Raw genomic sequence first — 25290 nt, forward strand, 5'->3', positions numbered from 1 at the left:
TATTCTTTCAGCGGTAGAGGACCGGCAACAAAACTATCTGTGTACCGAGCCAGAGTATATCTAGGTGCATAATAAACATTATATATCTAGAAAAAACCAAAATGACTTATAATTTGGAACGTAGAGGTAAGGCCTAAACAATTTTGAAAAACAATGAAATACATTTCTCTTTTGGGTCTGTATAGCAATCTAGTGACAGGTTTCTTTTGCCAAAATCTGTCAGATTTTTTTATGGCAAAAACTGTGGGGAAGGTCCACACAATAATCTGTTTTTTTGGCCAATAAAAAAGAAGACAGCTCACCAAAATAAAATTTGACAGATAATACACATATAAATCTGTTGACAGTTTTGTTGGTTTTACATCTATTGAATTTGGACCGACAGCTAACGGGTTTGGAAACCTGCTTGTTTGAGTTTTGAATATTGCAATACAAAGTTTATAATGCTATAGTTTAAAGTTTTGAACCTAGCAGTGTAAAGTTCGTAATGTCATAGTTAAAAGTTTATGAATCCCGAGTGTAAAGTTTTGAATCCAGCAGCATAGTTTAAGTATAAAGTTTGTAATGTTATAGTTCAAAATTTATGAACCCTGAGTGTAAAATTTTGAATCTAGCAACACAAAGTTTATAATGTTATAATTCAAAGTTTTTAACCTAGCGGTAAAAAGTTTGTAATGTCATAGTTGAAAGTTTATAAATCCTGAGTGTAAAGTTTTGAACCTGGCAGTACAAAGCTTATAATGTAATAGTTCAAAGTTTTTAAATCTAGCAGACAAAGTTCGTTTTTTTTTGCTGAGTTGTCATCTTTTTATTGGTCAAAATCTGCAGAACAAATCTGTCAAACAGTCCGCCCAGAGGAAAGCACGAATCTTCAAACAAAATGAACGGCCCAGAATCTCACATATAGAAAGGAAGAAAATATGTTGACAGATATATATTAAATTTCTTCTCTCTTTTTTTTTGTCTTAAACACAAATTTCGCTTTTTGGTCAAACAAAATTGAAAAGTCACGCTGGACAGCATAAAGTCGTCCTCCCTATCCCTGAAGAAAGACAATCCAGAAATCGTGCACTGGAGGAACCACATTTCAAAGTCGTCCGCCTGGGAACGATTTTCTTTATTTTTTTGTCCAGTATATAAACGATTTCCTTTCAGAATCGTATGTTTTATTTCTGCAAAAGCAAATTCATTCTACACCAAAAGATGACAAAGTAATTCGTTCGCCGGGTAGACCATTATACCCAATTTCGTTTTACCATCCAGACTTGTAACAATCGTCCCTCTGTAGACGACACTGTTGTTATTTTCTAAAGCAGAGACAAGCTAGGTCGCATGAGCAGGGGCACCGGCTCTCGTTTGCTGCAACTGAGTACAACAGAGGGAAAAGGCCACGAGCAACACGACGGCATCAAGCTCCTGGAAGAAAGCAAACGTGCCTTTCTGTACAATTCTGTATGGGATCGGATCCCCATTTTCAGCTTTGTATATTTCATCACGAACGATGGACAGGGTACTTCTCGATCAAGTGGAACAGCTCGTCTCCAACACCGAAACCGAGCATCCTGGCCATGTCTGCCGTCTTCAACCTCGGCTTCGGATGGTTTTGCTGCTTCAGCCAAGTCTCCACAGCAAACACTTTCTTCATCACGAACAGCTCCAGCGCCTCCGGGTTGAAGACCACACCCATTCGCATGCTCATCTGCAGATCATCCATCCACAAAACATTTTTGTACACTGTAATTTTTTTAAAGGGTGCATAAAACTACTTTTTTCTCTGAAATTACCTGGTGAGGGACAATCATTGCAGTGTATCTGGCAAGCTCGCCAGCTCTCCAGTCAAGTACAACCGGGAACCAAGGGTAAGTGGCGTCAAGCCTCACGAACCACAGCCGGATGTCAGGGAACTCTGACAGCTCACGCGTGTCGTACTCATCCTCTCTCTCGTAGTTAATGGTAAACCCAACGGTTCGATCCAACAGGGTTCTTGAATCAGCTGAGCAATACACATAAAGTTCTTGTCAGATCACAAACTCGTGAATGCCAGTTGAATCTAATGGTATGGTGCGCTAGATATGATTGTGAACCTGCTGTTAAGGAACTCAAGTCACCAAGTGCTTCTTGAACCGGCGATAGGTCGAGTGTTCGGATGGTGTCATTGTTGATAATGATCTCAAAACGCCCTTCGGTAGGTGGTGGCGGAGGTTGGACCTGTGGGGTCTCTGCAGAAAACACAACCAAATGGTTACAAGTGCAAATGCCAAGGCTCAAAACTACTATGGTGCCATGATTTGGACATTGGAGACACTCAAATGAAACTTAGAAATAGTGACCAGGCATGGCTGAAAATGCATAACCACTTGGCTCCATGAGAAAGTTCTTATTGTTCACAAATGAAACACAGGGTTAGGGATCCATTGGAAATTGCCTAAATCCATGAAAACACAGTTCAAAGGTCCTCAGGGAAAATTATCGTCATCCATTGCAAATTGCCTAAATCCTGTCTTTGCTACAGGTGAGCCCTATGTGTCAGTGTCACACCGATAGCAAATAGGTAGGGGATTACAAAAGTTTCAGTGCTCAATATCTGATTGCCTATCTTTGTAGTGTACGATACTGGTGCTCATAGCATCAATGGAGCAATTCTTGGAGAAAATCTTTTCACACCAAATCCGTGGTGCAAATTGCTGTCATCCTTTATCCTTTGAGTTTCAGAGTCTAGCACTGCCGCACATGTCAGGCTTGACGCTGTGGTGCTATGGCTGGCCACAATTCCACAAACACAATGCTAAAGATTATCACTAACAAGCGAGACCTATCACCTAGACCTACAAGTAAATTGAAATTCCTGCCATAGTTGAAACATAAAACAATTGGTTTCAGAGCAAAATGGTGAACGTCCCGCTGCAACACTGCGTACTAATAATAGCCTATAGAACAGTGGACCAAGTCTACTTCTATCAAGTATCGTTTTTACTCAAAATATAGTTTATGTAGTAACCTATCGCTCATAGGTATTACGCAGGTATACACAAAAATATATTGCTTTACTACATAAATTTATGTATCACAATTCATTTGATAGTAAATTACTACACGGAGATTGCCAAAGTCCAGGTGATATTTTTTTTTTTTGACAAATATCCAAGGTGATCTTAATCCTGTGGAAGAAAATTAAAGGCTGACAAAGCCATTTTAGTAATGCTCCAGCAGTCTGACGCAAGTGAAAAATCAGAAGTTGAGATACTCCTACTAGCTGCTTGCTTAAAAGACATGTAATCAAGAAACCACTTGACAAGCTTAGTCCATCATTAAGTATTATTGAAAACGCATCAGACCAAACTCTAATGAATGGAGTGAGACTTATGTTGCTTTCATATTTATGAGGATCATAGTTGTATGTTTGGAGCAACTGCTCAGTTCTGCTAAGCTAATGCATGATCCTATTACTCTTATGTCAAGTTTGCACAATGTTTTAGTATCTCTCATGCTAGAAAGACCAAAAGTTTTGTGCTTGACCAGTGATCACAACACGTACTCACATCAAAGTACCAGCAATAGAAAAGACACATCTGTTTGGCTGCATAACCATTTTCTGTTGGAGGTAACACAGACTTGATTAGCCTGAACAGCCACACACCCTAGGCCGTCTCCTTGATTATATATAGAGATAGACATTGCATTGATTACAAACAGCTCACTAGAGCATAGCTAATCAGATAGGTGCCTTGGCAGCCGTACACACCTCTTGGGCTGCCCAAGGTCTTTAATGACTATAATTAACTAGCATAGTTATCTAGGAAGTGCTTAGGAAGCAGGGCTTATTAACTACATTTCTCCCCCTAAGACCTGCTTCAACTAATCTTGATCTCCTTGATCCCAATCCTGCTCCTCATCTCTTCCAGCTTGGTTTTGCCCAAGGCTTTAGTTAGTATATCAGCGAGCTGATCTGCAGTGGGAATGAACTCTGTCTTGATGCTACCTTCTTCCACACAATCTCTGATGAAATGATGCTTGATTCTAATATGCTTGCTCCTGTCATGGAAAACAGGATTCTTTGCCAAAGCCAGAGCAGACTTATTGTCTACTCTGAGTTCCACCACCTCAACTTTTCTTCCCAACAAATCTGCAAACAGTCTTGACAACCACAAAGCTTGGGTTGCAGCTGTTGTCATCGCCACATATTCAGCCTCACAGCTAGACAGAGCAACAACTCTCTGTTTGACAGACTGCCAGCTGACCAGGCTGGTTCCAAGGAAGAACAAACATCCAGTTGTGCTTTTGCTTGAATCAACATCTCCAGCCAAATCTGAATCACTGTAACCCACAAACCTTGCTTTGCCTATTGTTCTGGTGTAGCAGAGCCCATGATCTAGAGTACCAGCCAGGTATCTCAAGATCCTCTTCACAGCCTAAAGATGTTCAGTTGTTGGCTTCTCCAGAAATCTGCTAACATACCCTACAGCAAAAGCCAAATCTGGTCTTGTGTGCACTAGGTATCTCAAGCTGCCAACCAGTCTTCTGTACTGAGTTGGATTTACTTCCTTTGCTGTGCTTTCCTTGCTCAATTTCAACCTTTCTTCCATGGGTGTGGTGGCTGGATTACAACCTGCCATACCACCAAGCTCAAGTATCTTCTTAGCATAATGGGTTTGCTTCAGAGTGATGCTCCCCTCTGATTGTCTCACCTCAACTCCCAGATAGAAAGACAGAAGACCCAAATCACTCATTTCAAAGGTTTGCTTCATCTTTGCCTTGAAAGCTTCAATCTTCTGCTGGTTGACTCCTGTGATGATCAAATCATCAACATAGACTCCAATTACCAGTAGTGAGTCACCTGATCCCTTCCTGTACATAGCAGCTTCATACACATTCTGCTCAAAACCCATCTGCTTGAGAGTCAAGTCAAGCTTGGCATTCCATGCCCGAGGAGCCTGTCTTAGGCCATACAGAGCCTTATGCAGCCTGTACACTTTCTTCTCCTCTCCTGGTACTACAAAACCTGGAGGCTGTGTAACATAAACCTCCTCCTAGAGTTCTCCATTCAAAAATGCAGACTTCACATCCATGTGATGTACTGCCCATCCCTCTTGTGCTGCTAGGGCAAGCAAAACACGCACTGATTCCAGCCTTGCAACCGGTGCAAAAGCATCTTCATAATCAACTCCTTCCTGCTGCACAAAACCACGGGCCACAAGTCTTGCCTTGTGCCTAATTACAGCTCCATGTTCATCCTTCTTCAGCTTAAACACCCATTTCAGTGAAATTGGACGGTGACCAGGACGGGGAGAAACAAGTTCCCAAGTCCCATTCCGCTCTACTGATCTCAGCTCCTCCTTCATCGCTGCTTGCCAATCTGGATCATCTTTGGCTTCTTCATAGCTTGTAGGCTCACCAGAATGGGTGAGATTCAGTTCTGCAAACAGCCGCTGCGCCGGCGGAGGGGTTGGCTGATCACCAATAATGTCATGAATCTTCTGATAGCGGAGTTCTTCATCGTCGTGGCAGGCATCCACCCTTTCATCATCATCCTCCAGGGGGGTCACATGCTCAACCTGAGGACTTGCTGGAGCTGGTGTAGGTGTTCTAGGCGACGCAGGCGCCTCTGCCTCCGCTGCGGGCTCCTCTGCTTCCGCTGCAGGCTCTCTTGCATTCACCGGAGAGAAACCAGGCGATGCAGGATGTGGCGGAGGAGATAGTGAAGGCGACGCTAAACTTCCTGCTTCAGGGAGTTCCTCCGCCCATGGGAATTCAACAGTAAACTCACTGCTCGCTGCTTCTGGTGTGCCTGCTGCCGGTGATGCCCAGTCCCAGCCGCGGCCTTCGTCGAACACCACATCGCGGCTGACACGCACGCGCTGGGACACTGGATCATAGATACGGTATGCCTTGGCCCCTTCCGCATAGCCGATAAACACGCCAGCCTCGCCGCGGTCATCGAGCTTGCGAAGCTGAGTAAGCCGCCGGGTATAAGCCACACAGCCAAAGACCTTGAGGTGGCCGACTGTTGGTGCCCGGCCGTGCCACACCTCATAAGGAGTGGCATTCTTCAGCGCCTTCGTCGGGGATCGATTCAGAATGTGCACAGCCGTCATCACAGCCTCCCCCCAAAACCGAGAGGGCATCTGGCGTTGCTTGAGCAAAGCTCGTGCCATGGCCACCACTGTTTGGTTCCTGCGCTCAACAACACCGTTCTGTTGCAGTGAATAAGGGGCACTGAAATGCCGTTTAATACCTTCATCAGCGCAGTATGCAGTAAACTCCGCGACAGTGAATTCGCCGCCATTGTCGGTGCGCAGGACCTTCAACTTGCGCCCGCTTTCCACCTCTGCTGCCACCTTGACCTTCTTAATTGCTTCTGCTGCTGCGTCCTTGGATGGCAGCAACACAGCCCACATAAAGCGGGTGGCGTCATCGACGAGCAGCAAGATATAACGGTTGCCCGCCGGTGTCGCTGGCGTGACCGGACCGCACAGGTCACCGTGCACCAGCTCAAGCTGATTCTGGGTACGGTATGCTGCTGCAGCCGGAAAAGAACGCCGCCTCTGCTTGGTGGTAACGCAGGTGTCACACACCTGCTCAACATGGTCAACCACCGGCATCCCGCGCGCCATCTCCTCCTTGCTAAGTCGACGGAGTGCATCGAAGTGCAGATGGCCGAAACGCTCGTGCCACTGCCACGCCTCTTCATCCTTGCGTGCCGCGAGACAGAGAGGTTGTGCAGCCTCAAGATGCAGAATATACAACCTATTCTTCCCTCTGTGTACCTTGGCGAGCAGACGGCGGCTCTTGTCCCAAATGCGAAGCACGCCATCATCAATCACAACCTTGGACCCTCCTTCATCAAGCTGTCCCAGACTTAGGATAGAGTTATTCAGCGCCGGAATGAAGTAGACGCCATGAAGAACCCTCTGCTCACCGGTCTTGGCTTGGAAAACAATAGACCCGACGCCCTTGATCTCTACCTTCGACGCGTCCCCGAACCGGACCGTTCCTCGAACGCCAGTATTCAGATCAGCAAAGAACTCTTGGCGCCCGGTCATGTGATGCGTCGCGCCGGAGTCCAGGTACCAGCCGCTGTCCACCTCTTCTTCGTCCACGCCAAGATAGGCGCGAGCACATGGCTCGGAGAACTCGACGTGCTGCGCCGTGTAGCTGTGCGCCAGCGTGCTCTGTTCCAGGCTAATGAAGCCATGTGCCAGAAACAGAGCGCCATCTTCATCGCACTCGGCGTACTGGGCGCGCGCCTCATGCCTTTCTTGGTTCCCGCCATGCTGCCCAGCCTGATTTCCGCCGCCACGACCTCCACCACGATTGCCACCGCCGCGGCCAGCACGGTTTCCACCTCCACCGCCGCGCTCTTGAAAGGTCCTTGTTTGGTTTTGTTAATTGAGTGACAACTTAGGTGGACTAATTGTGTTTATGTGAGATACACAGGTGATTAGTCCACAGGTACATGTGTGTGAGCAACATATGCCATGAAGGTGAAAATGGCTTGTAGATGTTGCAAAGCTCACACATGTGATGATGAAGGAGCTTAAATGCACATGAGACATGACATTGAGTCATGTGATCAAGGTGGAGAAGATCAAGACAAGACTTGGCTATGGACCGGTTGCAAGCGTGAAGGGCAAGTCGAAGCTTTGGAGTGATGGACCGCGTGGCGGTGAAGCTTGAGCAAGACTTGGCGCCGATGGACGATGGCAACGGTGAAGAGCAAGTAGAGTCAAGATCGATGAACCAATATGATCATGTGATGATATGAAGTGGATCATATCATTGTTGATCGTGTTGGTGCATGTGTTGCATCGACATTGAAGGAGATGGAATGGAATGCGCAAGGCAAAGGTATAACCTAGGGCATTTCATTTCACCGATCATAGGTGTGTAGAGAAGTTTATGACCGGATTTAGGATAGATGGCCGTTCTATCAAGAGGGGCAAACTTGTTTGCATATCGGTCATCTAATGCCACTCGAGTGATCTAACTTTGCATTGTCGCTAGGATCGAGTGGCGTGGCAAGTTGAGTGGCTAACATCCTTTGGGAAATGATTGTGAAAATGCTAACACACATACACATGGTGATGTACACTTGGTGGTGTTGGCACATTTACAAAGGAGGTGGTGTTTGTAGGGGTGAGATGGGTTTGGGTCCCTCTCTCCCTCCCGCCGAGCTTGCGAGGCGGGATTCGGTGCTTTCGGGAAAATGGAATGCCTATTTTCTATTGCGCCGGATGCAAATTCTTAGTGGTTAGCACATTGGTGCAAGGGTGAAGAAGTTAGAAGTGAAAACGAGTTGGTCGTGAAGATGCCGGCGTCGGTCAACTGACCGGACGCTGGATCTGAATGCACCGGACGCTGGAAGGCTGCGTCCGGTCAGGCTGACGTATGGTGACGCAGTAGCTGGAGAGTGACCGGACGCTGGCTGCGTCCGATCGCGTTCGACCGGACGCGTCCGGTCATGCTCGGGAGCTTACTGGAAACGACCGGACGCTGGGGGTTCAGCGTCCGGTCAGTTGAGTGCTGCTGCGTCCGGTCAAGTCAAATGACCGTTGGAACCGGGACACGTGGTCGTCTGCGAGCGACCGGACGCTGAGGTCCAGCGTCTGGTCAACACGACCGGAGCGTCCGGTCGTCCCGACCGTTGCCCAGTGAAGGGGTAACGGCTAGTTTAGCCCTTGGAGCTATAAATAGAAGTGGCCTTCGGCCATGGCTGGTGTGGAGCACCTCAAGGGACTTAGTGTCCATGCTTGTGAGTGCTTGGGAGCCCTCCATCACACATATACTTGATAGTGATCATTCGATTGTGTGAGTGAGCGATTCTAGTGCGATTGCATCGTGAGGTTGCATCGAGTGGCACTAGGTGATCGAGTTGCAAGCCGGTGGTGCTTGTTACTCTTGGAGGTTGCCACCTCCTAGACGGCTTGGTGGTGGTCTCCGTCAAAGCGCGCAAGAAGCTTGTGCGGCGCTCCGGAGAAGTGCTTGTGAGGGGCATTGTGCTCGCCCCGCGGGAGTCGCGAAGAGCAACTCTAGTAAAGCGTGTCATTGAGCTACCCTCACTCAAGGGGTAGGTTCTTGCGGCGCCCGACGTGCGGGCTTAGCGGGTGATGCTAATTAGCCACCGAACCACCAAGTGAGCGGTCGACACAACGGGGACTAGCGTGTTGGCAAACACGTGAACCTCGGGAGAAAAATCATCGTGTCAACCTTATTCTTCCCGTTGGTTTGCATCCCCGTTACACAAGCTTGCAATTACTTTTATACATATTAAGCTTGTGTAGTTGCTCTTGTAATTAGATAGTTTGTGTAGCTTGCTAATTACCTTCTTGCTTGTGTAGCATAGAAGTAGCTCCTTTGCGTGGCTAATTTGGTTTTAGTAACCTTGTTAGTCACATTGCTTAGTTTGTGTAGCTAAGTATTTGCGCTCTCTAATTAGGCATTGGTTGCCTTGTTATTGAGCATTGCTAGTGAGCATCGTTAGCTTTGTGCTTTTGCTTACTAGCATGTGTAGAAGCTCCCTTGTCGCTTAAAGTACTAGTGGCCTAGGTTTATGTAACCTTGCTCCTAGAATTGTTTAGGAGAGCTCTAACTAGCCCGGCACCTTTGTTGCATAATTGTTATCTTTGCAAGGTGCTAGTGAACATATATAGTGGGATATAGTCTTGGCTAGACCGATTGTTTTAATTCCGCATTTATATCGGTTAGCCTACGCGATTAAGTTTTAGAAAAGACTATTCACCCCCCCTCTAGTCGCCATCTCGACCCTTCAGCTCTGCATCTTCACGGCGCGGCTGGGGACACTCACGTGCCCAGTGGCCCTCCTGGTTGCAGTTGAGGCAGGTGTTGGGGCCGACGCGGCCAGCAACATTGCCATCTCCTCGTCCGCCACCACGTCCACCGCCTCTGTCTCGTCCTCGTCCACCACCGCGGCTACGTCCACCGCCACCGCGCTGGTTCCTGAATCCAGAACCACCGGCATCATCTCCCTTCTTCTCCTTCCTCCAGCGCGCTCTCCACTGCTCCTCGGTGTACAGCAGCTTGCCGTTGATGGCCACCGGCTCGGTCAGCACTTGTTCCTCGCGATTATCCACCACCTTGAGCCTTCCAGTCACCTCCTCAAGAGTGAGCGCCTCAAAGTCGAGGAACTGCTCAATGGCGACAACAATCTGCGCGTACTTGGCTGGCACCGTGCGCAGAAACTTCTCCACCACACGCTCCTCAGTGATGTCCTTGTCACCATGAATGACAAGCTGCTGGTGCAGAGTTGACAAACGCAGGGCGAAATCCTCCACTTGCTCGCCGGGGTTGACGCCGATGTTCTCCCAATCGCGGCGTAGGCGCTGCAGCGTTGCTCGACAGACCCGGTCCACGCCGATGCGAGTCGCAGCGATGGCGTCCCACGCCTCCTTCGCCGTAGCCTTGTCGAGGAGTGGGATGCCCATCTCCTTGGGCACGGCCCCGACAATCACCTCCAGTGCACGCCTGTCATCGCGAAACTGGACAGGGCCGCCCTCGATGGCGTCCCAGAGATCGCGCGCCTGCATCCTCAGCTTCATGGTCTGACTCCACTCGTAGTAGTTCGACTTGTCCAGCATCGGCCACGATGTGCTGCTACCGGAGTCGCGGTACACCACTCTGCCGTGCGGTGATTCGTAGCGACCGCCGCCGCGGCCGCGCCTCCGGTCCCGCAGTGGTGACTGCGAGCGCCTCCTGTCTCGCGACGGAGTCCGCAGCCCCCGATTCCTGCTCTCCGCCTCCTCTTCCTCCTCCTCTGCATCCTCTTCTTCTCCCTTCTCAGCAGCAATTTCGGCCCGCAGCTCCTGCGCCGTCCTTGCTGCCGCCTCTGCAGCAGCCGCCGCCTGCTTTGCTGCCTGGACTGCCAGCGCTGCTGCTTCCTCTGCAGCCTTCAAGCGTGCGGCACGGCCGGAGGAGTCGCCCAGCTCTCCATCGCCGGTTCCCTTGGCCTTGAGCCTGGCAGCGCGCTCAGCAGAGGTCGACATGGGGTGGAGAAGGTGAGGAGTTGGCCTCGTGGCTCTCTGGCGTCTAACCTAGCTCTGATACCAAATGTTGGAGGTAACACAGACTTGATTAGCCTGAACAGCCACACACCCTAGGCCGTCTCCTTGATTATATATAGAGATAGACATTGCATTGATTACAAACAGCTCACTAGAGCATAGCTAATTAGATAGGTGCCTTGGCAGCCGTACACACCTCTTGGGCTGCCCAAGGTCTTTAATGACTATAATTAACTAGCATAGTTATCTAGGAAGTGCTTAGGAAGCAGGGCTTATTAACTACATTTTCTACCATATTTGTCTGGCAATTCGACAAGCAAATATTATGAGATTGATTTTGTGCAAATGAGCCCTTTTCTACTTTCAGTGATGATAAACTGTAGTAGGTTGGAATCGGGAAAAGAATTCAGAGGTGACAACAAGCTCTAGATTGTATTAGCTGAAGAGTACTAAAAGGGAAGAATGACTCTTTAATGCAACAGCATCGGAGCATGCTTTCTAAGCTAAGTCAAACCAACATAATTAACTATATTTCAGGGGGATTTCAACATCCTATGAATACTATTGTTTTGTCTAGCTACTGCCGTATTTCAATCCTACATTATGTATCTGTGTTGATACCACTAGTATTTTTCATCTATGTTGATAGATAAAGAAATAGGCCCAAAAACTAATAATGACGTGAAACTCATCTATGATGGAATCATGGAAGGATACTAGAGAACAGCAAAACTCTTGATGAGTCTGCAGTCCTAGTTGGAGATATTCCGGAAAGTTTAATTATAATGCATATTGATGTGCCTGGTGTCTTTGATCTCCCTGAGCTCTAGAGAGAAATAATACTATGATCGAAAAAAAAGACAAATACTACTATCTTTTTTTAACAAAAGTCAGAAGTGAAGTTGTTCTGAAATTCTATTTATTAAAATTTGCAGTACAGACCTTGGGCAGACATTATTAGTTACAGTCAAGGTGATCTGTTTTGTGATAGGAAATTGAGCTTCTGCTCCAGCAATGCTATATGTGATCTGTTCTAATATAGTACGTTTGGTCTGCAACTGAATATTCTTTAAAAAAGAATATCAATTGCAAATTTAGCTTCTGAAACGAACCTTCCCTTCCTTTGAATGTAAAGACGCACATGTATTGTACCCCCAGATCTCCTATGTTATGATAGTACAATAAAACTTCTTATTGTGCTAAAGATTTAAGTTATACAAATCACTATCACACCTACAATTTCAGCAGCCGCAACCGGTTCTAGCAATTTAGCAACAGTAGCTTGCAGGTTTCCAGGGCCTTGATGGCTCCCGTGACCCCATCTCGACGGGCATCCTTGGTATATTTGTATTTCGTGAGCTGGCTGCTTGTCCTCCACAGCCAGTCTTTCTAGTTAGTACTTAGTCCGAAGCAGCCAATTGTAAGGCAGAGGAGAGAGAGAGACACCGGTAAACCCACACGCCAATTAAGAAGTTCAAGAATGGCTGCTCTTGCTTCTGGGCAGAATGGCTGTCAGACGGGTACGAACATGACCTACATAAACGTAACTGAACACGGAAATCTGAAGAAAATCGCTACTCCTACTAGTTAGCCCTTTCAGCATTCAGTCGATTTCAGATGCACTGAAACGGGTGAATCAGGAGAAAGCATCATCTACTTCTGTTCTCAGTTCACTTCAGACGATCGATTAGTTGGATTTTTTTTACCTGACGGCATCACTTTGTTCAGTACTAGTAGTACATTCAGAGAGGATCAGTTGGCCGTTGATTGATTAGTGGGAGTGGAAAAGGAAAAAAAATCACCGTCTTGGCCCATGGAGAGGGAGAGGTCGTAGTTGCCGGAGGGGTTGAACGCGACGCGTGTGGCGAACCCATACGCCCGCTCTGCCCTCGCCGGCGCCGCATGGAGCTGGACGGGCAGCTTCCCCGTGGCGGAGCAGCGGGAGGCCGGATGCGGCGGCGGCGGGCTGCTGCTGATTTGCCGCATCGGAGAAAGGCGGTACGGCACAACGGGCAGGTGGTGGGCGGCGGCGGCTGCTGCCATTGTCGGTGGGCGCGCGGCCGCCGGCGAGGCGAGTTGCTGCGGCGGCGCAACGGTCGAGAACTGCGGGGTAGCGCGGTCCACGCTTGTCCTATCCGTTTCTCTCTCTTTTTATTATCCTGTTGGTTTTAGCAGAGCAGCGGCCGGTTCTGTGAGGCGAGATGGGCCATGATTGTTGGAGGTATTCCTCAGATGGCCCAGAAAGTAATAGCTGGGCGCAATTAATACTAGAGTGGCCTAATTTCTTTTACATTCGTGTCAATGGGCAGCACAATATTACGGCCTAGAAACCAACTCAACTCGTTGGCGCGTCCAGCCCAACAAACCAACTCAACACGTTGGCACAATATTACACGTGGAACGTAAAAATCAGCAACCAATACGTGTGTTGTTAAATAAAAAGGTAATGCTCCGTGCGTGCCGATGGGACGGACCCGCCTCGCGCCGCTTGCCCCTCGCCTTCTGCATCGCGCCCTGCACCTCGCGCCTCCCAATTTCCTTAAAAAAAACCATCACGCCTCATACGGTCGCACCAAACCCACCTCGCACCTTGTGCGCCCCGCGCCTCATGCCCCTGCGCCGCCCGCCTTGCGCCGTATGCCCCTACAGCACGGTCACTGTAACACCCTCGATGTTACATTGTACTGTTTTGTTAAAACACTGCATGAGCATCATACTTGTTTGTACCAGTATGTAATTTGGAGTATAAATCAATATACGTCACTCTTGACGCGTTTATCTGAAACAAGAAACAAATATTACATTTCATGCCGTTTAATCTTGTTTAGTATTCTAAGCAAATTTTTATCGGATAAAAATGTTGTAGAACGTTTATGCGAGCTTTAATAAAGTTTGTAGTACGTGCTTCGTAGTCGACGATGGTGCGGTTGAGGACGAGGATAGCTAGCTAATACATCCAGTAGGTTGGAATTGGAATTCGACGCGAAACCGTTCGGAGTTACGTCATTCCGCGTAAGTTTAAGAATGGGTCGACGAAGCCACTTTTGGTCATTTTTGTAGAGAGATAGGCTTAAGAAGTGGCGTGGTGTCGCGGCTTAGGTCGATAGCTCTACGTACCCACTGGAGTATGGAAGAAGTAGTTTGGCGTTTGGACCATTCGGTAGGATTTCGCGCCTGCTTTAAAAACTGTGCACGTCACCTATTTCGAACAGAGCTACGCTGGCCGCGGTCACTACTGCTGCCTCGGCTGCCTGCCACCGCACGCATGCGCACTGTGCACGGGTCCTGTCAGCTCTGCCTCGCCGTCGCGTCGCGTGGTACCTTGGTCGCGTTGCGCGTCGTCCATCGCCACCTTGCGGTACTGCTCCCGTTGACCAGCCACAGCTGCACGCATGAGACGACCGCCTGCTCCACCGTCACTTCGGCGTCATGTTGCGTTTTGGCTTTCCTTGTCCGACACCGTCCGTGGTGACGCAGGTCCGAGCTTCGTCGACTTGCGGGCTCGGCCGTGTGGACAGCCCCCTAGGCACACCTCGCTGTCCCTGTCGTTTGTGTGCGCTGGTATTTTTACATTGACGACCGTGGCTGTGCCAAGCCAAGCGATGCCAAGACTCCCCTGTCTCCGCTGTCGTTTTGGTCGGCGTGACCGTGTCCTTCGGTTTGCCATCGTGGCAGCGCCGTGACCCAATTAATCATGTTCTCAGCTCCGCTAGATAGCCAGCAGCTCAACCGACCCCACCTCGCCGCTTGTAGCGCCTCACTGTGCCTCAATTTTGGAAGTGCAGCTCCGCCGGGTCCATAAGACCGGGGTGGTCTGCGCCGTCGTCCAGCCACGGAACCAGAGCTTGCCATTTCAATTCATTGCACTGCTAGCCTCTCCTCCAGTTGTTTATCGCCCTGTCCACCTCATTTGAAGCTCCACCGCCGTATAGCATCTTCTCCGCGGCCGACGAACCGAGCAGCCGACGGTGCGCACTGTTTATCTTAGCTTGTTGACGTCAGTTCTGCGGCATCTCTACGTTACACCGTTTTATGGCCGTTTTCTTGTAGAAAAAACAAATTGGTGAATACACTGGAATACACCGTGGCCTGCTCTGTTCGCTGGGCCAGCTCGCACCATGGTCTGCGCTCCTGCCTGAGCCGCTTGCGCTCGCGTCGTGCCCTCACCGTGGGCCAGCTCGGTCCGCTGCGCTTGTGTCCGCGCCGCAGCCGCGCTGGGTGTCTGCGTCGCGCCTGGGCCAGCTCGCGCTAGCGCCCGGACCTTGCCGTGAGCCGGCCTGCTCACGCCGCGCTCGCGCACGCCTACCGTTGCTGGGCCAAGCCGCGCCGCAGCCGCCTGGGCTAGCTCCCCGTGCTCGCGCCCGCGCCCGCTGCTGGGTCGTGTTGCCACGCCGGGCCACGCCCGCGCTTGTGCCCCCGCCCGCCTGCTGGGCCGCGCTCGCGTCGCGTCTGCGCCGCCGCTTGCTAGGCCGAGCCGCGTGTGGGTTGGGCCACGCTGGGAATTGAGTTTTTTAAATTCCACTAGAGTGTAAATGCTTATTCAATTTAGTTTTCAAGCTAAACTTTGATAAATTATGGTAAATCTTGTAGATGTCCAAAAATAGTAAAACCAAGTTTGTTAGGTTCACAAAATTATCATCTACTTTTTAGTGCAGTTAGATTACAGTTAGCCATGACGATGGTAGGTTCATAAATCCAAACTAAATGGTTTAGTATTATATAGATTAATATTTGTAGGAATTTTTATGGTAAATTGGTATTGGATATAGTTATGAAAAATTTACAGTAGACTCACTAGATTGTTATGTATTTACTGTAGATTTTGTAGCCTTAGAACGAGTTGCTAAATAAAGTAGTGATTACCCTTGCTTTATCGTATATATCATAAATCAACATTAGGAGTAAGAATATCTGTAGTTGCTATAATAATAATGAATGTTATATTTCAAACTTGTTATCAGATAGCTTAGCACCGTGGTCGGTAGCACTAGCTTAGTAGGTAAATCAATGTACTATTATTTTAAGAGTTATTGTTATATTCCTAAGCATTGCATCGTCATTTCATGCATGTAGATCACGAGCTGGTAGACTTCGTGTCCGTCGGCGAGCCGGAGTACGACGAGGTGATCGAGGAGTACGAGGAGGAGATCCTCGTGTAGGAGGGAGCCCATGAGCCTATTGGTGCTGACCTTACTGACCCGTCGCCTGTCCAAGGCAAGCCCCGATGCATAACCCCTATTTTAAATGAGCACTGAATATATATATCTATGATGTGCATTTAAGTTACAGGCATTTTATAAAAACTACATGCATAAATATATCTACCCATGAGTCCTGCTAGTGCAGGTCGAGTAGCTGCTATGCTTAGGATATCGGTAGCTTGAGTAACCTGTTGTTACTCGCAAATAGGTAATAAAATATGATCACTCATGTTAAAATGGTAAAGGTAACTGGTGACCAGGTAGGGATATGGTTTGGGTATTGGTGGGTGTAAGGGGTTGTGTCCTGTGGCCAATAGGGCATAGCTCGGTTACATTTTTTCCCTATATGTGTCGATTAAGGACCGGTCGTTGCATATGACTCTAGGCAAGTCACCGATTTATTGTCCCGAGCGCATACTTGGGTATGGGTGTAGGGAAGACTTGTTGCTCTCTTGTCGCGGATCCGGCTCTTTCCGAACCGACTGATTGGAGGCGAAGATGGTGGAGGTCCTTACACCACACTGAGTCCGGGACTCAGAAGTGGGGGCTTAGAGTCCAAGTTTGGACGAGGCCTGAACACCCGGGACAGGAGAGTGATGGGTTAGTCCTGCTTGTGCCTGGGGTATAAGCGGGGCGTGTGTTTTCGGGGCACCCAGCAAGGCACATTGATTCGTGAATCACCGGAAATTTCGGTATGGCTTGTCTGCGGTTTAGCACTGTAGTAAGAACTGAAAGTTGAAATGAGAAGAAATGGAACCGATTGCTTAACTCTTGCTTGAAAGTAGAACAGGTGCTTATATAGACTAGCTAGATGATAACTTAATACGGCTAATAATAATAAGACATGAATAAGGACTCACTAATAGTGTTGCTTTCCGCTAAAGAAAACCAGCAAACCATAAAGCCTATCATATTCCTTGGAGTCAGGAAATTATTTCTCACTAGTCGGATAAGTCTTGCGAGTATATTGTGTACTCAGGGTTTATTTACCCCTATTGCAGGTGATGCTTGAAAAGTACCTTTGTGTGGAGGATCCTTTTAGTGGGCTCAGATGGAATCCTCGCCCCTTACTGCTAGATGTTATTTTTAAATTCCGTTGTTTATCATTCCGCACTCTAGTATTTGGTATTGTAATAATATACTTTTTAAGAAACTCTGATGTATGAAATCGACTTGTATTGTTACTCGTTCCCATTATTGGATCCTTGGGAAAAATGTGGATCTTTCGGGTTCTCCCTTGGGGTGTGCCCGATGGACACCGCCCGCTGTAGCTTACTTTCGGGGTGCTTAGTGTCTGGTGAAAGACGAGCGCCTCCGTAAGTGTGCTATTTTGGGTGGTTCTGCCATAGTCATGCCAGACCAGCCTCGCGCCTCGTGCCACGCACCCTACCCCGTGCCTCACGACGTCTATGCTGTGCTCTCCCATGTCGTGTCAACTAGCCTTCATTAGGCGATAGGATGTAGATAAGCATATGTTCCAAATGTAAGTTTTATGTGTTTTAGATGTATGTTGCATATGTTTTATCTGAATGTTGCATAAGTAGATTTGATGTTGCATATGTTGCAATGGCTATGCACGTACTCCCACCATCCCTAAATGTCTGTCGTTTTCGTTTCCCGATAAACAACTTTGAGTAAATATATATTAAAAAATATTAATATTTATGATACATAATTAATATCATTAGATAGATATTTGAATCTAGTTTTTTTAATAAATTTATTTAAAGATAAAAATGTTGCATGTATTTCCTATAAATCGAGTCAAAGTTATCGGCACGCAAATCATGGCGATAAACATTTAGGGACAGAGGGAGTATGTTGCAAGTGTATGTTTTAAATGTTTTAGCAGTTTTAAACGTATATTGCAAGTGCTTTTATCTAGATATTGTATATGTTGCAGTGGCTATGCATATATGTTGCAAGTGTATGTTCCAAATATTCACCTGTTTCAAACCTATGTTGCATATGTTTCAGACATATGTTACAAGCGTTTATTCAAAATAATTCATCTGTTTAAGACGTATGTTGAAACTGTAGTTGCTATACATATGTTGCAAATGTATGTTTATAAATATTTTACCTATTTCAGACGTATGATGCAGAAGTGCTTTCCTGTTGCAATATTAGCAGGCATAGGATGTGCCGCATGCAGCTACGGTCTCCACGAGCATAGCGGTCCCCACCTACACAACTGCATGTGTAGACGCACCACGAGACACACAACTGTATGCGTATGCGCACTAGCATGCATGTAAGGGTAGATGTGCAGCCACAACAGCTACATGCGGGACGTGCAGGCTCAAAGTTTCATGCGGGATAATTTCTTTTTGTGCAGAGTTGCATGTGAGGTAGCCTTTTTTTGAACAGGCAGGGCAGGCTTAGGCCCTGTTCGCTAGGAGGAATTTAGAGGAATCTGAATAAATCTGGAGGAATTTGTAAAAGCATGAACAGTGAAAACCAGCCGTAAATAGTGAATTTTGGCTGGTTTTTCTTACCAACCGAATGGCGCCTTAGTAGCATGCTTGACAGACGAGAGTGTGTTTATAGTTATGTTGAGTCAGCCCGCAATAGTCGATAGTTGAGCGAGTCCATACGAAGGCTATCAATGTGGAATCAGCGTAAACGTCACCCCTGCCTCCATTAGATAAGATAGAAAGGATTGCATATATTGATATATCTTGAGTTTTAATCTATGACCTTGTTTAGTTCATTTTATAAAACTTTATACCCTATCTAATCGAATATTTGGATACATACATAGAGTATTAAATATAGACTAAAAAGATAACTAATTGCACAGATTGCGACTACTTTGCGAGACGAATCTTTTAAGCCTAATTAGTCCATGATTTGACAATGTGCTGCTACATTAACACATGTACTAATGATGGATTAATTAGGCTTAATAAATTCGTCTCGTGGTTTACTGACGGATTCTGTAATTTGTTTTTTAATTAGTATCCAAACACCCCATACAATACCTCCATATAACACTCGACGTGACACTCTAAAACTTTACCCTTGGATTTAAACGAGGCCACATCTACACCTCTACTCCTAAAAAAGAGGAAACAGGTGACGTCAATACCGACTTCAATGTGCCTCTCCACTTCAGTGTGCTCCCCGCTCCGTCTCTCTTCCTGTACGCGCCGACAGGTGGGCCAACAGGACCGCTCTACCTCTCAGCGCTCCCGCTCACCTCTCGCTGCCTCTGCCCCTCACCCTCGTGGTCTGGCCCCAGCCGTCGCCCTCCCTCCCCCCACTCTCTCCATGGAGCGCGCGGTCGAGCGCCACAACCGCGAGGCCAATGTAACACCTCAGGTGTTTGGCTTCCACATTTGCACTTGCACTTGCATTTCATAAACATGAGCATCATTCATCCATTCATGAGTTTAGAATTGTATGAAACATGCTTTTGAAACATTGCAACATATTGTTACATTCTATGTGTGATTGTTTTAGGAAATGAATAGTGTGTAACACTCAAGTGCAACATATGCAACTCACTTTAGTGAAACATGGTTAGCTAGTACAATGCCACAAACTCATGAAACACATGAAACATGGTTTTGAAATAGAAGTAACAAAGTCACTTATTTTTCCTTGTTTCAATACATGTGATGCTTGATTTTGGTGTGACCAATGTGTGGTGTGGCTAATTATCCTCTTAAGCAACTTAGTTATACTTAGAATGTCATTAGGAATAATGTTCATGTTGACCATTTTGCCTAATTAAGTTTCCAAGTCATGGTTTGACTATTGTGGACCCCTAGAACTCCTTGGTTTGACTGTTTAAAAAGTATAGCTTAGAGTGTTTGCATGTCTGAGCAACCTAAAGCAAAGTTGTAGCAAATTTTATAAGGAACAAACTTTGTTTAGGAGCCAAGTCATGAAAATGTGCAGGACATGCTCAAATAGGGCCCACAAGCCAGAAATCAGTGTTGTTCCAACACTTAGAAATTTTCTAAGTGTTGGGGCTGTTTTCTAGTTTCATGAAGGGGACTTTGGAGCCTTATAGATTGAAATCCATGGTGAATTAGCTCGAGCTCGTGTTGAGTTAATTGGAGTACTCACCTAGCTCTATCACATAGTTCAACTGGATTAGCATTTGGCCGAGCCGATTAGGAGATAAGCACCGTCGAAGATCGCCTGTCAGTCGTCTCCATCAGGCCTGATGGCCATTCTGATCAGGCTGGTCATGGCCGCCGAGGCCAGAGGGTGGTCGCCGCATGGATGCCATGCGCCCAGCTTGCCCTGACCGCGCTGCACGCTGGCCGGCATGAAGTGGAGGACGTCCTGCTGCCTCTCCACTCACCCGTACATGCCCTGCCTCCTCCTTCGCCTCAGCACAGCGTCCGCCGCGACAGCACCGCCTCCGCCATCGACGCCGAGCAAGCGCCATCGCCTATCTCACTCGCCACTACAAAATCACCGCCTCTAGCTGACCCATAGCTCCGCCATAGCCTCCTCTAGCTCGTCCATCACGCCATTGAGCCGGTGAACCAAGGTAGTGGCCACATTTCGATTCCCGCCGCCGTCCGAACCTCGCCGGAGTTGTGCTCTCCGTGGCCAGCACTGCACTGCTCCTCTCTTCCTTCCCTAGCTCCTATCTTGTCTTCTCTGTCACACACTGATGCTCGGGTGAAGATGTCATCGTCCTCGCCGGTCCAGTCAGGCCGGAACGCGGCCGTGCGCCGCCATGCGCCATGGCCGAGCCGCCGAGCTCCGTGGCCGAGGTACTTAGGGGTCGGTAGAGTGTGAGGCTAGGGTACCAATCAACGCGGGAGGTCGAGGCGGTCACGCTGGTGCCATCATCGTCGCCAGAGACGCCGCCGTCGGTGAGCTCCGTCAGGTTCCCGTCGAGCGAGCCGTGTCCCCTGTTTTTCGTGTCGCTGACGCGTGGGCCAGCTGACATGTGGACCCCGCCTGACAGTGACTAAGTATTCAAAAGATAGTTCAATTAGCTCAGATTTGATTGCTATTTTGTAAAAATTGTATCTCCAGTTTTGTAAATCCAAATTGGGTGGTTCCAATTTTGTTAAGATCAGGGTGAAGTGTAGTGTTGAGGAAAAATATGACATGAATACTTGTAGTAGAATTTTTGGATGAATTAAATTGAAACTTGAAATGTGTTTTTATATGAATGTAAACTTGTTTAAATTATATCTTGAGTTCTTGTGCTCCAAAAATTATGAAATTTTGTTGGTAAGCTCTTCTTGCTGAGTAGAAGCTCTGGTAAAAATTTGAGAGTCATTGCATGTATGGTTTTTGAGTTATAGATTTTCCTTTTATCATTGAATGATCTTGTGTGAATTTTTGGAATTTATCTATGAATCCAATGACCATGAAATTTATTGGAGGATGTCCTAGTACCTTAAGGATGCTAGGAAAAATATAAAATCTGTTGCTTGACACTTTTCACTAGGGTTTCCTAATTATGTCATTTTAAGCCTTTATGCCTTGTCATTTTTGTGTAGGATGTTATACTTGCTCAAATGATGTGAAATTTTTATAGTAGTCTACTTAGAGCATGTAGTACCTACTATAATTTTTGTAGATTAAATGGTATAGTTTTCATATATGTTTATCATTTCTCTTAATTAATTAAATAAATTAAGAAAGGCATTAAAAGAAATGAATTGGTGGTGAACACTTTACTTTTTGGTGTTCTTGTGATATGTGTGATAAGTGAGTAAAGTTGGTTTTGTTCAATTATTTGTTTACAACATAAGTTAATAAATATTTCCTTGCATTATGTCTTTCTGGACAGTTCTCGGGACTTTACAAAGTTCCCCATGATATTTTGGTTTGCTGGAAAGTGGTGAATACAAAAGTTGTAGATAAATTATGTATCAAGCTCCTGTCAAAATTTGGTGGCATTTGGCTTAGTAGTTTAGGAGCTACAACCATTCAAAGTTAGATCACAGTTTTACATGCTCTCTGTCTTGTTTGGACCTGATTATGTAGTTCTATAAATTTGACCTGATAAAGGTTGGAATCATGCCTTGATGTTTGAAAATGAATTGTAGGCAATTTCATAAGCTTTCCAAATTGTCTTATTGCCTGTCATTTTGATTTGTAGATCTCCGGTTATGATTAGTTTACTATACCACTATATAAGTTCCTGTTTCGCTGAATTTTGAATGATTGTGTGTGTGCTTAGTTGTGATGTTCTTGTTGATTGTTTAGGTGCTAGCCTAACTTGAGAACATGCTTAGGTGCAGGTGCTAGATCCTTAACTGAAGATGAGCAATTGTACATTAGATTGTATAAACTTGGTAAGTTAAAGTGCTTTGAATAGAGCTTAAGTTGGAAAATGAGGACTGCAGTGAGCATGTGCATTCCCCGAGCATTCCTAACTTCGTTCATGTGCATCCATAATATTTATCTTGCGCATACATGCAATAGGTGTGCCGGAGGGAGTGACGCTTCTGGAGTTCGAGGAAGCGAGCCTAGAGGAGGAGCCCGAGGTTTAGGCGATCGACGAAGCAGCCGCCGAGGAGGAGTTGCCCGAGAGCCCTGACCACCAACCGTCCTCTTTCCTGAAAGGCAAGCCCCAAAGCATATTAAGTCTCCCATGTTTTTACAAATATCTTGAGTACCTTTTATTCGTTGATGATGCATTAAGTATAGGAATTGGTTGGAACCAATTGTTGCATTATATATCTATCCTTGTCCAGATATCGCACTTGAATCCTAATTAAGTTTAGGAACGGACTAAATGCTTAGCCATGCTTAATACGGTAGAAGTCAGGTGATTCCTGTCACCTGCGAGCTTTAGGATGAGGTGGATCATGGTTGGCTATATTTGCTATCATGGAAAAGAGCAATGGTAATAATGAATTAAGACCGGGCGGAGTCTTGTGTAGGTTTGGGCATAGTGACTTCGTCTGTGTCATTTAAGGACCGATGCGCTATACGTCCTTATGTCATGTTGAACGCAGCCTAACATTTAGCTGGCCGGATAACTCGTTCCGACCATAAAGCCTAGTAGCTCGATTTAGGCCGGGGACTCGAGCAGTGGTCGCAATCTAGATGGCAGTAAGGATGTGTGGAGAGCCATTGACGTAAGCCCAAGGGTAGGTTAAGTCACCGAGCACTCATGGCAGAGTGATTCTCTGATTTTGTGGCACTGATCGGACTCGCGACTCATGAATTATCCTAAAGGTGACTTGTTTGTAACCCTGACAGGGGAAGCAAGGTTTGTGTTAGGAATAACCCACCAGCTGGATAGGAATCGATTCGAATCACCATCTCTCCCAGATAGTGAGAACTTGACTAGCAGCGGCAACGTAGATTCAATTAATTTAATGATATGGTTAAATGGATGATGATGATAATGTTGCCATGATTTATACCTGCTATGGTTATTAATGTTTGCATCTTAATCAAATGATTGCTTAGTACAGGTGCTAATATAGATGACAGGTTAATGGCTAAAAGTCACTGCTAGCTCAGGGTAAGAGTTGCTCATTATTACTTATGCTTTTCCACAAAAAGAAAGCGTCAGCCAGATCCACTAAATTAAGTTATGCATGATCCTTGGTGTCTTTTGTTTTGGTTTCTGATGGATAAGTCTAGCTGAGTACAATCTAGTACTCAGGGTTTATTCCCTCTTGTTGCAGATGACCTTCTATATCAGGGCTTTTGTAAGTATTATCTCCACCCGGTGGGTGACGAAGACTAGATCACGGGCATGATCTCTGTTATCTTATCCAGATGCTTTTGTGGGTTGTGATCAACAAATCGATACTTGTATTTGAACTCGGGTGTGTAAGTTAAACTATTTGCTTCCGCTACTTTACAAGACTTGTTTTGTAATAACAATGACTATGAGGTGTTGTAATCTATTTGTAAACTGTCTGTGAAATATTGTAACGTATGATGTGTTATGTTGAATTACTGTGATCTTGGTTGTATGCAAGTTGGTTTGAAATCCTTCATGATTTCAGTTGACTACCGGGTTTATATGGGCTCAAGTGCAAGAATTTGATCATTTCGGCGATTGTTTTTGTACTTGTGTTCTTATAAATTGGTCGGTTCTGTGACAGCCAAGCTCCTCGTGCTTGCGTGCCTCCACCAGGTCTCCACCCTTGACCCCTCCTGCATCCTCCTCTCCTCGCCCATCGTGCCACCACCGCCGTGCCCGTAGGCGCCCTCTCCCACCGTGTTGTCCTCGCTCCTGCAGATGTGGTGGGAGCTCAAGCATCGCCATGCCAACGCTGCCTACCCCTTCGACCACGAGCCCTCCTCGGACAACACCGACCGTGACCGCAAGCGCGTGCGCCAGATCCAACCATCGCCGCCACTGCCACCACTGAGTAGTGGCTTGGTGAGACGGAGAGGCAGAGGTCACTCTTGTAAGGGAGTTGGTGCAGATGGCCAGCCAGCCGCGCGACTAATGTGTGGGCACGCGCAGGGACGAAGTTGCTGTCGGCATCGATAGGGACAGGCAAGGGGAGCCTCGGCTATGAGGCTGGCAGACGCGGTCGGGTGTCATCAGTCGGATGGCTAGGGAATGACAGCGTGAGCTGCAGGGAATATCAAGGTATCATGTCGTGTGGGAGTTTCCTCACCGCAGCTCCGTGCACGCACAGCTCCGTGCGTGCTTCGCGCCAGCTCTGTGCTCGTGTGTGTTAGATTGATCTCTAACCTAACTGGACCTAATGGCCCAGTTGGACCTTTGATTCGTGCCCTGATTGGGGGCGCCCAGCCCACCATGGCTAGAGGGCCCCTGTCACCCTATGCTATAAAAGAGGTGGGGGCCAGCGGCTCCAATCATAAGGTTTCCCTATGCCGAGCTCCCCACCGACAAACATTAAATCTGATCTAAGTGAGGGGCACAACTAGTGACGCGAAGTACCTCCACCATAGCACTGTGCCATCATCGATCTTCACCGTCGGCACCGCATCTCCGACACATCTTCCTTGACCATTGCTGCCCATGCGCAGACTTCACCAACGAACCCGATGGAAGCCTTTAGATCTACCCCCTCCACGGTGTTAGGTTCGTCAGACCTCATCCACCTCTCTCTGTCTCTCTATCGTTGCACTAGAACATGTTCTAGGTC

At 47.1% G+C, this 25290-nt stretch overlaps 1 protein-coding gene across 1 annotated transcript; it reads right to left on the reverse strand.

The window, feature by feature from the left end:
• Positions 1 to 1085: 1085 nt before the first annotated feature.
• LOC136546204 (protein CHLORORESPIRATORY REDUCTION 6, chloroplastic-like) lies at positions 1086 to 13164 on the reverse strand. The gene is made up of 4 exons (XM_066538167.1): positions 12818 to 13164; positions 2085 to 2219; positions 1785 to 1993; positions 1086 to 1699 (listed from the first exon to the last, which is right to left on the reverse strand). Exons 1-4 carry the CDS (start codon positions 13056 to 13058, stop codon positions 1493 to 1495), a joined length of 792 nt encoding a protein of 263 aa, XP_066394264.1. The 5' UTR covers positions 13059 to 13164; the 3' UTR covers positions 1086 to 1492.
• Positions 13165 to 25290: the final 12126 nt, after the last annotated feature.

Source organism: Miscanthus floridulus, chromosome 3 (genome assembly GCF_019320115.1).
Source record: "Miscanthus floridulus cultivar M001 chromosome 3, ASM1932011v1, whole genome shotgun sequence".
NCBI lineage: Eukaryota > Viridiplantae > Streptophyta > Magnoliopsida > Poales > Poaceae > Miscanthus > Miscanthus floridulus.